General features: G+C 32.5%; 9 protein-coding genes across 9 annotated transcripts; 4 read left to right on the top strand and 5 right to left on the bottom strand.

The window, feature by feature from the left end:
• Positions 1–370: 370 nt before the first annotated feature.
• On the top strand, positions 371–2,194 carry Kpol_2000p100 (uncharacterized protein; the record flags this gene model as incomplete). Its single annotated transcript, XM_001646940.1, has 1 exon — positions 371–2,194. The coding sequence occupies one exon, from the start codon at positions 371–373 to the stop codon at positions 2,192–2,194; it is 1,824 nt and encodes a 607-aa protein (XP_001646990.1).
• A 190-nt stretch (positions 2,195–2,384) lies between these two features.
• On the bottom strand, positions 2,385–2,810 carry Kpol_2000p99 (glutaredoxin; the record flags this gene model as incomplete). Its single annotated transcript, XM_001646939.1, has 1 exon — positions 2,385–2,810. The coding sequence occupies one exon, from the start codon at positions 2,808–2,810 to the stop codon at positions 2,385–2,387; it is 426 nt and encodes a 141-aa protein (XP_001646989.1).
• Positions 2,811–3,259: 449 nt separating this feature from the next.
• Positions 3,260–3,655, bottom strand: MXR2 (peptide-methionine (R)-S-oxide reductase; the record flags this gene model as incomplete). The annotated part of the gene is made up of 1 exon (XM_001646938.1): positions 3,260–3,655. One exon carries the CDS (start codon positions 3,653–3,655, stop codon positions 3,260–3,262), a length of 396 nt encoding a protein of 131 aa, XP_001646988.1.
• A 606-nt stretch (positions 3,656–4,261) lies between these two features.
• Positions 4,262–4,519, top strand: EMI1 (Emi1p; the record flags this gene model as incomplete). Its single annotated transcript, XM_001646937.1, has 1 exon — positions 4,262–4,519. The coding sequence occupies one exon, from the start codon at positions 4,262–4,264 to the stop codon at positions 4,517–4,519; it is 258 nt and encodes an 85-aa protein (XP_001646987.1).
• Positions 4,520–5,014: 495 nt separating this feature from the next.
• STE50 (Ste50p) lies at positions 5,015–6,022 on the top strand (the record flags this gene model as incomplete). Its single annotated transcript, XM_001646936.1, has 1 exon — positions 5,015–6,022. The coding sequence occupies one exon, from the start codon at positions 5,015–5,017 to the stop codon at positions 6,020–6,022; it is 1,008 nt and encodes a 335-aa protein (XP_001646986.1).
• Positions 6,023–6,564: 542 nt separating this feature from the next.
• On the top strand, positions 6,565–8,052 carry FUS1 (Fus1p; the record flags this gene model as incomplete). The annotated part of the gene is made up of 1 exon (XM_001646935.1): positions 6,565–8,052. One exon carries the CDS (start codon positions 6,565–6,567, stop codon positions 8,050–8,052), a length of 1,488 nt encoding a protein of 495 aa, XP_001646985.1.
• A 233-nt stretch (positions 8,053–8,285) lies between these two features.
• Kpol_2000p94 (nitroreductase family protein) lies at positions 8,286–8,867 on the bottom strand (the record flags this gene model as incomplete). Its single annotated transcript, XM_001646934.1, has 1 exon — positions 8,286–8,867. The coding sequence occupies one exon, from the start codon at positions 8,865–8,867 to the stop codon at positions 8,286–8,288; it is 582 nt and encodes a 193-aa protein (XP_001646984.1).
• A 759-nt stretch (positions 8,868–9,626) lies between these two features.
• Kpol_2000p93 (nitroreductase family protein) lies at positions 9,627–10,208 on the bottom strand (the record flags this gene model as incomplete). The annotated part of the gene is made up of 1 exon (XM_001646933.1): positions 9,627–10,208. One exon carries the CDS (start codon positions 10,206–10,208, stop codon positions 9,627–9,629), a length of 582 nt encoding a protein of 193 aa, XP_001646983.1.
• Positions 10,209–11,928: 1,720 nt separating this feature from the next.
• Positions 11,929–13,842, bottom strand: AGP1 (amino acid transporter AGP1; the record flags this gene model as incomplete). The annotated part of the gene is made up of 1 exon (XM_001646932.1): positions 11,929–13,842. The coding sequence occupies one exon, from the start codon at positions 13,840–13,842 to the stop codon at positions 11,929–11,931; it is 1,914 nt and encodes a 637-aa protein (XP_001646982.1).
• Between the last annotated feature and the right edge of the window lie 363 nt (positions 13,843–14,205).

Here is a 14,205-nt window from a genome sequence, read left to right as displayed (position 1 = left end):
GTGAGGTGAGATGAGATGAGATGAAACTTTTGAATGTATGAGGCAGTTGAGATGAGATTTTGATAAAGGATGGATGTGGGAGGGAAGTAGTGTCTATCTGCTTGTTCTGAGATGCATGAGAGAGTCTGGGTTTATGCTTGTCCTATTGCATTCTTGGATGGTTGCTTTGTATATCTGGGATCTGACAAAAAAAATATTACAGTAAGAATAAAAAAAATTTAGATAATTCTATATAGCGTCAGTGTTCTCTTATAATTGATCTATTTGTTCAATTATAGTATGTTGAGTTACGATTATATAATGGAAATATACAGGTATATTTGCAGATATTTTTGAAATTAAATTTATATACGGTACGGTACTAATTGTTATGAGTAGGGATTGGAAAGTAGTACCATCGAGTCAAGATGCTAATCATCGGATGCAACCAGTGAGTGCTCTTGTTGCTAATAGATTTAAACAGCCCCCAGATATATATGTTCGTGGGAAATCTGATGCTGCTACTTCAGTAAATTATCGTTATAAAAGTTCTTTGAACACTGTTTTGAAGCAGATTCCAATTTCAACTTCATTTAACGATAATATCGAGTATTTTAAAAATCTTAGAACGATTCCATACGTCAAATTGGTAAATGATCCTTTGAATGAAAAGGTTGATGCCTATATTGCTGAGTTGACCAATGATTTTAAATCTCAAATGGAAGAGAATGATATTTTATTCCAGTCAATTCTTTTTGATGAAACAAATAAGTATATCGATTCTCTCTATCCACAAGGTATGTCTTATAAAAATTCTGATATTGGAACTTTCAAAAACAAAAGTTTACCAAATAGTAAGACATCGACTGGGAAAGAAAGTAAAAGATCAGATAGGAAGGGGAAATTCTTGTTAAATATCGTGGAACAAGCTTGGAATGAGAAATATGGAATTGATGGATCCAAAATTGATGAAAATGATACTTTAAGTTTAAAGAAATATCAAAGTGAAAAAAAATTATTTAATTCAAATTCCTTTAATGAAGAACTTTGTTTGCGTCTTAAAAAAGCCAAATTAAAATTTTCCAGTCTTTCTCTCGATACAGACTCAGATAATTTTAAACAATTGTGTAGAGTTATAAAATCTATTTCTTTGCGTTCAAGTATACTGTTTTCGGTTGATATCGAGGCATTCGAGCGTAACAGTAAAATTGTGACAGAAATTGGTATTTCAATATATGATCCCAGAGAGAATAAATATTCAATAACACCATTTATACGAAGCTATCACCTAATTGTAGAGGAATCGTTATTCCTTCGAAATTCAAAAATTGTAGGGGATCATAAGAATTGTTTCTTACATGGTGAAAGTTTAGTGATGCCATTGTTGGGCTGTGTAGAATTTATCCAATCATTAATCAATTTCTATATGCTTCCTAGAACAGAAGAAGATAAAACTTGGGAAAGAGCATTTGTAGGTCACGATATCATTGGTGACTTAAAATGGTTACTTCAGATGGGTGTCACTATTCCAGGATTGTTTTTTGATGATTTATTCTCCAAAAATAAAGAACGCTATAATTCAACAAAGAAAAATACGAATAAGAATAATTCAAAGGGTAATAAGCAGGATAATAAAGAAGGTAAACCCTATGCAAACCCTTCCAATGATATTCTTAATGAACGTGATGATTCTAGACTTAAAAACAAGAATCCGATGAAGCCTAACTTGGGTTATATTGGAAGATCTGATATATTTGAATTCGATACAGCAAATATATACAAAACATGCTACGGTGAAATTGGTTGTGGACTTGGCACTATGCTTCGGTTATTCAATATTCCACATTCCTATTTGCACAATGGTGGTAATGATGCATATTATACATTACAAATATTAATGAGAATTGGTGATATTAATTTTAGAAAAGTGATGAATCTTGATGATTTAAGGTATATAAGTAAAAGTGCCCATGAGGTCGCACACAGACAGTCAAACGAACCGAAGATTGTACCTAGTTCATCTATTAACAGAGTGGTAGATGCATTACGAGAAATGGAACCGATGTTTAACAATAATGATAATTCTGAATCAAAGGGGAATAAATCGAAGAGGAAAATTGCATATCAACGTCAAACTGAATTTGGCGGTGCATGTTGGTTCGAAGATCCAAATAAGGCATTTCTTTCAACAATTCGAAATACTGTTGAATATTAGCCCTAAATACCTAAACAATTCAACACATCTGAAACAAAGAAAACTTTCAATTCATCATATACATATATATAAATATATATATATATAAAACATATAAACCCGTCATACTATTTCCTTAATAAAAAGATAAGCAAATAGACTAAACGAATTCTATCATCTAAATAAACTTAAATCTATTAAATTTAGTAAATTAAGCCAAAGCAGCTTTCAACAATTCATCAAGTTTACCAGAAGACTTCAATTGTTGCAAGTCACTGTTACCACCAATATGTTTACCATCAATGTAAATATTTGGCACAGTTCTTTGACCAGTAATTTCAGCTAAAGCAGCTTGAATGTCATCACCATCTTCCATTTGGTTTAATTGCAAAACCAAAGATTTGTCCTTTGGAACATGATAATCAGTGAATAAAGTTTGCAAACTAGCTTGGCAATATGGACAATAAGATTTTGCGGCAACAAAAACCTTCTTTTGGCCAATTAATTCTTTAACTCTTGAAACTGTTGCTTGAGAGACCATCTTTTTTGGTGAGCTTGTTAGGAATGTCCTAGTTAGAAATGCTATACCGACCACAATTGCTAATGTTAGAAAATCAAGATCTGAAAAACCACCCATCAGGCAAAATTACCGTTTCCAGATTATTGTTCTCTTATTTATATTATTCCAAAACTTGTAAACTAACTTGTAAAATTAATCAGAACTCAAATGCAATCTATCAATTCTGCCTTTTTTTATCTCGACTGAAGGAAAGCTTAACTTAACTTCACTGATTTTTTTTTTTTTCACTATTCGCTCCCATAGCCTGACCTCTCGGGGCCACGCTGTTGCTGTATATCAAATAATGATCTAATGATATTTCGATTAGTAATGGTGATAAAATTGGCTAGAAGAATATGTAGATTGTATAAGCTTTACATTAGGATACATAGGTTAGAAATGTTGTTAAATAGAGATCACAGGACCTGCAATGTTGAAATTTCAGATATTTGCAAGGGACCTGAAGGGGGAGGGGGGGAAGGGATGTTGGTGGAAAAAAAATGTATAGACAGACAACAAGGAAATTGTTATTCTTTTTTAAAATTTAATGAAGCACTGTTAACACAATGTCTCATGTCAGTGGGTAGACCTAACATCTTGTCAAAACCTTCGCCTTCAAATACATGGCCAAGATGGCCATTACATTTTGAACAGCAGATTTCAGTTCTTTTCATTCCATGGCTAATATCAGTATGATAAGTCAAAGCGTTTGGTGAAATTTCTTGGTAAAATGCAGGCCATCCACATCCTGAATCAAATTTTGCTTGACTTTTATATAATGGCGAGTTACAGTTTGCACATGTATATATGCCAGTTTCTTTATTGTGTAAAAATTTCCCAGTGTTTGGTGCTTCTGTGCCTTTGTTTTTAAAACATACCAGTTGTTCAGCTGTTAAATTAGAGTTCCATTTGGTTTCTGGCATGTTCAATTGTGATGCTGATGCCCAAAACAGTCTTGGTTGTTCTATTAAACTTAAAGCGATTGTCTAAACCTTGGCCCAATTGGCTACTGATTCCCTTATTAATAAGTATCGTCTTCCTTGTAAACAAACGTCTAAAGCAATTTAAACCTACGGTCAACATTTTTCAATGATTAGACAAAAGGAAATTCATATTGTGAAACAAAAAAAAGAACTTGAACACCCAATTCATAAATTAATAATGACGAATATATGTACCTTAAGCATACGCCGAAACCATTTATTTATATATTGTTGAATGCAAATAACTAAAATTCGAGCTCACCTTACCTTTTCAATATACCACTATCAAAGGTTGTCCTTTCTTCTTCGTACTGGTTGCTTACTGGTGAAAAATTTCACAACCTTGATAAAAGAACCCTACTTGTCATACAAGCAATGAAATTGATCAATATAAATGAATTAATAATTGATTTCAGTTGATTCGAAAGCAATCATACATATATATTTGCGTGGGTGTGTGTATATCTTGTAAGATAGATAAGAGGCAATCGCAAGTGTTGTATATCTTGCTAGTTTAAACCCGTTATAAAGTAGTAGTGACCAAGGATGTCTACAGAATACCCTGATACCATGAGCTGTAAAGAAGCATTTGATCAAATGACGATATGTCTATCGTTAGGTGGTCAATTCAGAAATTATTACAGATATGGTAAATTTAATCAATGTGAAGTACAATTAGAAAAGTTTAAATTTTGTCTCTTCAATGGTAAAGATCCTGTAAAGGTTCAAGAATGGTATCGAAAACAAATGGAATACAATAAGGAACACCGTGGTAGTTCAGATGATATTTGGGAAGAACGTTGATAGTTTTATTCACCTCTCTAACATTACTCCCTTAACAACTTTACTAAACAGTTTATTGGCATTCATGTACATAGTGTAATTTAATATAATATTTAATAAGTAACGTTACGTTTTAATTAATAAAAGATTTCAGTACAATCAGCATACAGATAAGTGCTTGATTGATGTCTTGGTAATTTGGTTTATTTGTTTATTTTTTTTACCTTGCTTAAAGTCATCAAAAAGATTGGGTGGATAAATTGCACCAGTCCTGCAGCTTTATTTTTGAAGTACGCCTTCATTGACGACTAAAGTTAAATTTAGGCTTCAAAATTTAAAAATGGTAGAAACAATGCAAATTGTATAGCTTACATCGATTTTTGATATATTTCGATATTTGGCTATAAATATATAATTATATATTTTATATATGAATGTTTAATAGATAGATATCGCAAGTAGACATTTGGATAATAGAACTCATTCTATATATACAAGTATTAGTATATTGTTGTGATGTGTGAAGCAATGAGTAGTTCCATGGTGGTTGATGTAAATTGTAATAGTTGGACTACTCAGGAGGTGGTAGCCTGGTGTATGTCTTCATTAGGCATTCCCCAAGATAGTACGCTATGTAATAATTTACATCAACATAATATAACGGGAGATTTATTGGAGGAGTTGACTTTAGAGGATTGTAAGGAATTATGTGGTAATGATCGTGGGTTAGCATTAAGATTTAAAGTTTTATTGAATAAATTATTTGAATCTAAGGAAACAAGTTCTTTAAAATTGGAGCAGCAAGAGAATATGGTGGTGACGTTACAAAATTTATACACGACATTATCTGTAAAGCTGCAAGACTTCCAGTCGCAGTATTCAAGATTACGTTTGGATGTTTTAGATTTAGTTAGGAGCACAAATTCAAGTCCAACGATGACTGCTCAAACCCCACATGCATCACCTCTAGTATCTGCACAGAATACACATGTTTCTCCGTTACAACAAGGGTTCTCAAGCAACTCAGTAAATAGTCATAATGAACTTTCTCATTCTGGAACGTTAGGGAATCAAATTTATCAAAATAGTACTTCTGCATCTTCATCTACTACGAATTTGAAAAAATCAAGTTCTAAGTCAGGTAAACCTCCAATTCCAAATAGACCAAATTCATCACACTCATATAATGAATCAACTAATACAAACATAGAGAAATCAAGTATAGCAACTGAGCCTTTAAAACAATTACGAGCCTCAAAAGAAGATTCATGTGAAAGGATTTTAAGAAATGCAATGAAGAGACATAATTTAAACGAACATGAATGGAGACAATATGGATTGGTTATATGTTACGGCGACCAAGAAAGAATATTAGAATTGGATGAGAAACCAGTTGTTATATTTAAAAATCTAAAACAACAAGGGTTGCATCCAACAATCATGTTAAGGCATAGAGGTGACTTTGAAGAGTTAGATGTAAATTCAAGCTCCCTCCACGGTATCACTCCAGGTGGTAGACTTTGAAAATATTTTAAACAATAATATATTTCAAAGCTGCATTTTCTATTTTTATTCAAATATGAAATACTTATATATTTATCCATCCATATTTTTATATGCATAATTATATATAGATTAGTTATCCATTCTAAATGGACAATATGCATTCAGTTAAATTTTACACGAATTGCAATTTTATAAGAAATTAAATGATGTTCAAGATCAAATTATCCTAAAAACAAACCAGCAAATTCATATAACCAAAATTATAAGGCTGGTAGATATTTATTGACCTTTGTTTCATGTTTCAACCTCTTTGAAGTAAAGTTTTAAACGGGAATGATATAACGGCGCTATCACATTTAATGTGAAACTAAAATGAAACTATCATTATGACTGTTTAACATATTTGAGTCTTGGTAGGTGTGAATATTTCAAACTATGATGCATCTTCATAAAGATTTATAAATATATATATATATATGGGTTATTCAAAAAAAATCCAGTCTATTTAGGTTTATAATTAAAAGAATGGCAAAATAAGGTTTACTGCAAAAGAATAGAAAATGGCAACCACTACTACCGATCCTGCCATAACTACGATATTCAGGATTACTACTACACTTAGAAGTAGTACAACACATAATTCGAGTCAAATAAGGACGTCAAATTCAATAAGTACTACTTTGTCTTCAATTCATTCCTACTCAGAAAGTACAGATGTCATTAAAAGCACAATATCAGCAATTCAATCACAATCAGTGACGAAAGTATATAGTAGCGCTTTATCAGTGCCAACTTATATTACAATAGATGGTGAATCAAATAGTTCAAAATCTTCTGGAAAAACAATTGGTTTGGCAATTGGATTACCAGTAGGGATTGTCTGTTTGTTATTATGTATATTGCTATTTTTATATTTGAAAAAGGACTATTTCCATAAATCTACGAAAGTTGTGTCGCCAACAGAATCTAATAAACCGATTCAAAGTAATTGGTTTAACAAATGTTTGTATAGTAGTAAACCAACCGAGTCTAACGAAGAATATATAAATGAGAAGAGGCTACCATTTACTGGTAATATGTCTTCCAAAGTTCAATACAAAATCTCAAAAGATAAATCGCAACATATTTTGACACCAAAAAAATCAGTTGCTATACCCTTTGGAAATCCTAATTTTGACAAATCAATTGAGACAGTTGATGTTGAAAAGCTTTTATATACAGAACCACCAAATATTCATCATATACCGTCTACATTCCCTTCGATGGAAAATATAGTAAATACAAAATTGACTAAAAAGCATTCTGAAAGTGGAAGTGATGCAATATTAACAAATTGGAAGTATGAATCACCACTTTCAAGATGGTTTTTAAGAGGTTCGACATATTTGGAAGACCCTGAAGCACAATTATATAACGAAACTCCTACATCTACAGTACAGCTGAAGCGCTTAAAAATACTATCAAGAATTCATAAAGAATACGTTGATCTTGAAAAGCTTGAAAATGAAAGATCTCCAATACTTGCAACTTCAGACAACTATTTTTCAGGTTCAGAAAGTAAACACGATGCTGCCAGCTCGAGCAGTGTTAAAAGGCCAACGTCAGCAATATATGGAACAATAGGTGTTCAGACTTTAGAGCTAGGAGAAAACCAAAATAGAGTAAAAGTAATAAAAATTGGTTCTGTACCTGAAGACAAGAAGAGAGGGAAGAAGAATTCAAAGAAAAAAAGAATGAAAATAAAGAAGCATTTGGAATATCTAAGCCATATCAAGCCATTGCCCTTAACTCCAAAAACTAAGTATAAAATCGGTGACATTAAACAAGTTGTGGAGCAATATGAAGCTAGGTTAACAGATGAGATAGATCTGAAAGTGGGAGAATATGTTAAAATTCTAGCTACACATACTGACGGATGGTGTCTGTTAGAGAAATGTACAGGTAATGGTACTGCTATATCCAAATATCATCTTGTAGATGTTGACGTTACGGATAAACGATACTTAAACGATGATCGTGGTATTGCACCTGGTAGGTGTATTGCATAAATATAGGGTGCGGATTGTGATTTCATAGAATATTTGGTAATTTCATAAAATATAATAATGATAATAATTAATACTTTGCAATAAATATAACGTCACTGAAATTTTCTTGTAACTAATACATGATAAAAAACAATTCTAGATAGATGGTTAAGAAAGTATGCACTTTTTAGAATATAGATGAAGTTTCGTTAATACAAATATTTATGAATTATAAATGAATTTTGGAACTATATTTATTTATAGGTCTTGACTGGGTTTTCAATGAAAGTCTTTTCACCAGCAGTGCCAGCTGGGGCACCGAAGACTAATTGAGCTTGAACAGTCCAGTCAGCTGGGATGTCGGATGGTAAAGCAGCTTGAACAAATGGGTTGTAATGTTGCAAATGACAACCTAAACCTTGTAATTCCAAAGCAGTCCAGGAATGGATTTGAGCAGCACCGTTAGAGTGGTCAGCCCATTGTGGGAATAAGGCACTATAAGCTGGGAAACCTTCTTGTAATTTGGCAGTAGTTGGACCATCAGAGAAGAAAATGACACTACCATAAGCTTCATCTCTGATAGATTTTGGTCTCATTTGAGCATCAGCACTTGGCATGGCATTGATGACATTTTCCCAAGCTTTCTTGTGAGACTCACCGGTCAAAACAATAGCACGGACTGATTGAGAGTTGAAACAGGTTGGAGTGTCCTTAACAACGGTTTGGATAGTGCTTTGAACATCTTGAATAGAAACACCAGCTGGCAATTCTGGTTTCAAAGCGTAGATAGTACGACGAGAAACAATGGCTTTCAAATACTGGGCAACGGATGACATTTCAAAGATATTATTAGTTTAGGGGAAAAAAATATTGATTAACGTTAGAAATATTACTATATTGAAAAATATTCAAAAAAATAAGATTAATACTTCTAATTTTGTTACTGGTGTTATAGTCACTTCTACCGCAAGACAAAGTAGTTCTTAACCCAAGATTAAAAGGTCAATTGACTACAAGTTTAATGGGCTTTTTATACTTCACTCAAAAACCATAACCATTTTTCTTATCCTTATTCTAAAATCATCCTTACTTGTTCCACCTACAATCTCTTCACAAATCATTACTGAACCAATAACAGTTAAGTAACTACTCCCTATTATTAGAATATCGAACCCTTTTTCACTACCTCTCTCTCTCTTAGTCCTTTAAAAGATTCCAATAAAACCAAACGATTTGTTTCCGCTTTACTAATATTTCTTAATTACTAAATTTTTACTAACCTTTACGGTATTGATTCAGGCATTTTTCAAGATTTGAAAAAAACTAGTTCGAAACAAGTAACAGTTAAGGGAACGTCAGTGTAATGAAGCTAGGGAATTAGTTTATCAGTTATTGTAGCTTTAGTTATTAACGGCTGTTGAAACGTAAACCCACCAAAAAATGTTTGTAGCATTATATACTACACTTATAAAGAGTAAGAAAAATCATTTATATCTTAAGAATGAATGAAGTAATAAAATTCGAAGTCATAATAATTTCTTTACAAAAGAATATACAAACGTTATAATAATTATTGAAATCTATAAATTACGAACTTATTTATAGGTCTTGACTGGGTTTTCAATGAAAGTCTTTTCACCAGCAGCACCGGCTGGGGCACCGAAGACTAATTGAGCTTGAACAGTCCAGTCAGCTGGGATGTCGGATGGTAAAGCAGCTTGAACAAATGGGTTGTAATGTTGCAAATGACAACCTAAACCTTGTAATTCCAAAGCAGTCCAGGAATGGATTTGAGCAGCACCGTTAGAGTGGTCAGCCCATTGTGGGAATAAGGCACTGTAAGCTGGGAAACCTTCTTGTAATTTGGCAACAGTTGGACCATCAGAGAAGAAGATGACACTACCATAAGCTTCATCTCTGATAGATTTTGGTCTCATTTGAGCATCACCTTCTGGCAAAGACTTAACAACATGATCCCAAGCTTTCTTGTGAGATTCACCAGTTAAAATAACAGCACGGACTGATTGAGAGTTGAAACTGGTTGGGGTGTCCTTAACAACAGTTTGAATAGTGCTTTGAACATCTTGAATAGACACACCAGCTGGTAATTGTGGTTTCAAAGAGTAAATAGTACGACGAGTAGAAACAGCGTTCAAATATGGAGTAGCAGAGGCCATTTTTTATAAAATATTAAAGAATTGTTGGGATGATAGTTTTTGTTAAATTATCTGAAATACTACTTGATTTTGGTATGAGCAAAGCAACTAATAGTTCTTGGTTTTTTTTCTAATGTAAAAATACAAGGGATCAATTACAAACAAGATTCAAGAAATAAAACTTCAATTAATGAGATGTTTGATGGCTTTTTATATCTTTCCAAAACTCTTCAACTAACCATTAACCCTTTAAACAATTGAAGATATAAATAATTACTAATATCCTACTAACAGGCAACTAACAGCAATCAAAAGCTCAACAAACCTTTTCCACTTATACTATCTTACAGATTTCAGTAATTCCCTTAGAAATTATAGAGCCTTTAACCATCTGGAATATTTTTTAGTAAGTTTTACGTTACCGCTTCCAAGGTGAAAAAAAATGTAAAATATACACTACAATACGTCCTAGGAGTAGTAGAACCAGTAATTACAGTAATACTTGGACTCACTTCAAACTTTATCCTGAAGCAAATGTGTTAATAATAGCAGAAGTTTAACTTTCCAAGAGTAAAACGTAAGAAACCGTTAGAAGATTTAATCTTACTAAAAAATTATAAAACTTAACTTAGTAATAAATATATCAAGATTTGTACTAGTTGTACGATGCCTTCTTGACTTGTCGATTTCATATTCCACTATACGCTGCTGTTATTTTGGCTTGATGAATGGATGGATGAACCGATGTATATATAATAAGAGGCAGTTTTACAGTACCGAGATTTCATTTGGTGCTGGCCTTTGTTAATAAATTTATTGATTGGGGGCAATCAAAAGAAAATTAAGCTTTGCTTGATCTTTAATATCTTCTAAGTCAAACGGTATCAAAAAATATTGATAATTTTTAGCATAAAATTGTAGGTGAAGAAATAAAGGTGGTTATTTTCCTGATCTATATATTTCTATTGTTGATGTAGTTAGTTACATGAGGGTGATTTGATAGTGGTTCAAGTGATTATATTTTAATTTAGTTGTATAGGTGTTCTGATCTAATTTCCCACACTTTTTGTCTAATAAGGATTCTTTTTCTAATGGTTTAAGAAATATCGTTACACACTTGGGGGAGTAAGGGGTCTTATGATGTAATTAACGAATGTCCATGATTGGTGGTCAAAGGTGGTGCAATCCTCTTGATATATAGATTTTAAGAAATTGTATTAATAATCTTAAATTTATTTGGTTCTGTACGACTAACCAATAATGCAAAAAAGATAGGGCTCAAATATACATTAAGTCAAAAAAATATTTATGCATATATTGATATAATAGAATATAATATCGTTAATTATGTTTCTGATACAGAAAATAGATAAGTACATATGATTGATATTAATGAACTGTAAAAAAATCGGTATTATTGTTTACCTTATTTTGACTTTTGTTAATAATGTTTGAATGCTGTTTTTTTTCATTTACTTGAAGACAATTTTATTTTAATATGCAAATACATGAATGGGGGGAGGGAATTACTACCAACAATGCTTACTTATAATGTTGGGATAATATGATGAATTTAATTTCATTAATAATATTGGTAAAAAAATCAAAAATCCAGTTTTATGTTCAATAAAAGGAATCCATTTCTCTTGTAAAACGGACTTAATTTTAATAAAATGACAAAACTTTCTTAAAAAAGAATATTGATGATTAAAAAGTTTATTTTTTGTCGTGAGTCATAAAACTAACACCAGAAGGCAAGGAATCTACGCCACATTGGACCATTTCTCAATTTTTCTTTATATTCTTCATCTTCTTGTCTCAAAATATTTTCATCAAAAATTTGTCTATGAGTATCTAAATCAATGTCTTTGGCTCTAATAAACAGTTTCCAATCTCTTTTCCAGACTCTGTAACCAAAATAGAACGCAATTAGAATTGGCATAGCCAAATAATTTTGGAAGAAGTTTTCTGCATCTAATTTACCTTCACCGATAGGAGCAATGGCCACCCAGAATTGTGCGATTAAAGCCAAGAACAACATGATAGCGGCATAGGCAGAACCATAAACACCAGATTGGGACAAGTAACCAACTTCGCCTAATGATCTACCTTGTACTTGCATAGCTCTTCTGAATCTAATATGAGAAACACAGATTGTGATCCATGTAAATAATTGAGATAGACCTGAAATAGCCAATAACCATGAGAAAACTTCAGTTTCCTTTGGAGAAGTAGCACAGAAAGCAATGACACCGAACAAAGCTGACATCAACATCGCTCTAAAAGGTCTACCTTCTCTGTCGACGTAGTCGAACCATTTTGGCGCATAACCTTGTTGAGCTAAGGATAGTAATAGACGAGAACTTGAGTAGAAAGCAGAGTTACCGACAGATAAGACAGATAATAGAATGACTGCATTAATGAAATGAGGAACGACACGGACACCATGAGAAGAAACAGCGATAACGTATGGAGAAGCCTTGATACCACTACCACCAGAACCTAACAATTGATCAGAATTATATGGGACCAAGAAACCTATCAAAGTAATTGAGGCTAAGAAAATACAAACAATTCTGTATAAAACTTTTTTAGCAGCAGAAGGAATAGCTTTTCTTGGGTTCGACTGTTCAGCGGCAGTCAAAGCAATAAATTCAGTTGCACCAAAGGCAAAAGCTGCAGTGACGAAAGTATCCATAACACCTTTGAATCTATCGATAGATTTGTCACCATTGAAAGCACCAGGATCATGCCAGTATTTAGCACCTAAATAACCGTCATTACCAGCACCACCAGCAGTGATAATAATACCTAGGATGAAGAAACCTGTCATCATTAAGACTTTACAACAGTTGAAGAAAAATTCTGCTTCGGCGTAACCTCTGGCACCAAAAGTGTTGATAGCAATAATTAATACATAAAATATCACCACGAAAACATCTGGATCAACTTTGGTAGTCCAATATTTAATGGTCATTGAAGCTGTAACTAATTCTAAAGGACAAACACATAACCATTGTAGACAATAAACCCAAGCGACAGAGAACCCTAAGGCAGGGTCGACTAAGAAAGATGGATAAGCGTTAAACCCACCATTTAAATCACTATAAACCACAGCTAATTCACCAGCTGCTTGAATAATACAATAAAGACAAGTACCCATGATAGCATAACCAATGACTAAAGCCGCTGGACCAGCCTTACTTAAAACTGGACCATTACCAACCAAAAGACCGGTACCAATACCAGTACCTAAAGAGATCATAATGACATGTCTTGGCTTAATAGTTTTCTTTAAATCTTCAGATTTTTCATTTTGGTGACCTTTATTTGTTTCAGATATGGAAGATGAGATAGCATCATCGAATTTAGTTTTATTTAAAGCTGCATCCATCGAAGTTCTTGAAATTGATGTAGTAATATCATTATCCAAATCATGCAAAGGGTTTGAGTTTCTATCAGCTCTTTTAAAAGAATCTATAAAACTCCTTACAAAAGTGCCTTCTTTAGTTTTACGATTACGCACTGAACTTTCATCGTAACTATTATTTATTTGATCATCTAAATATTCGACTTCTCTATCTGTAGTACTTGTGATCACAGCACTACCAGACTTCAAGTCTTTTAATTCATACGGAGCTTTTGTATCAGGCATGATTGTAGACCTATGGTCTTTTCGAATAGACTATAGTACAAGAATAAATACCAATGAACTAATGTTAATTGCAATAAGATTCATTCAAGGAAAAAAAAATTACAGCAGTTTGTATAAAAGATAAATCTAAATAAATAGCTGTATATATAATTAAAGTTATATATATATATATGAATCCAAAAAACGAATATTAAAAAAAAAAGTTAGCAAGAGGGAGTAAAGTAGAAACAAGAGATCGCCAGGTTTATGATGACGAAAGCTGTCATTATCAAAACATTTATTTTTTTTTTTGCTAATTTCCAAACCAAACCATACTTAAGAGTGAAAAATTCAACTAGTATAATCTATAATTGAATCAAGTAA

The sequence above is a fragment of the Vanderwaltozyma polyspora genome, genomic scaffold, assembly GCF_000150035.1.
Source record: "Vanderwaltozyma polyspora DSM 70294 KpolScaffold2000 genomic scaffold, whole genome shotgun sequence".
NCBI lineage: Eukaryota > Fungi > Ascomycota > Saccharomycetes > Saccharomycetales > Saccharomycetaceae > Vanderwaltozyma > Vanderwaltozyma polyspora.
Note: the sequence above shows the minus strand (reverse complement) of the source record. Positions and strands in the feature narration are given on the sequence as shown.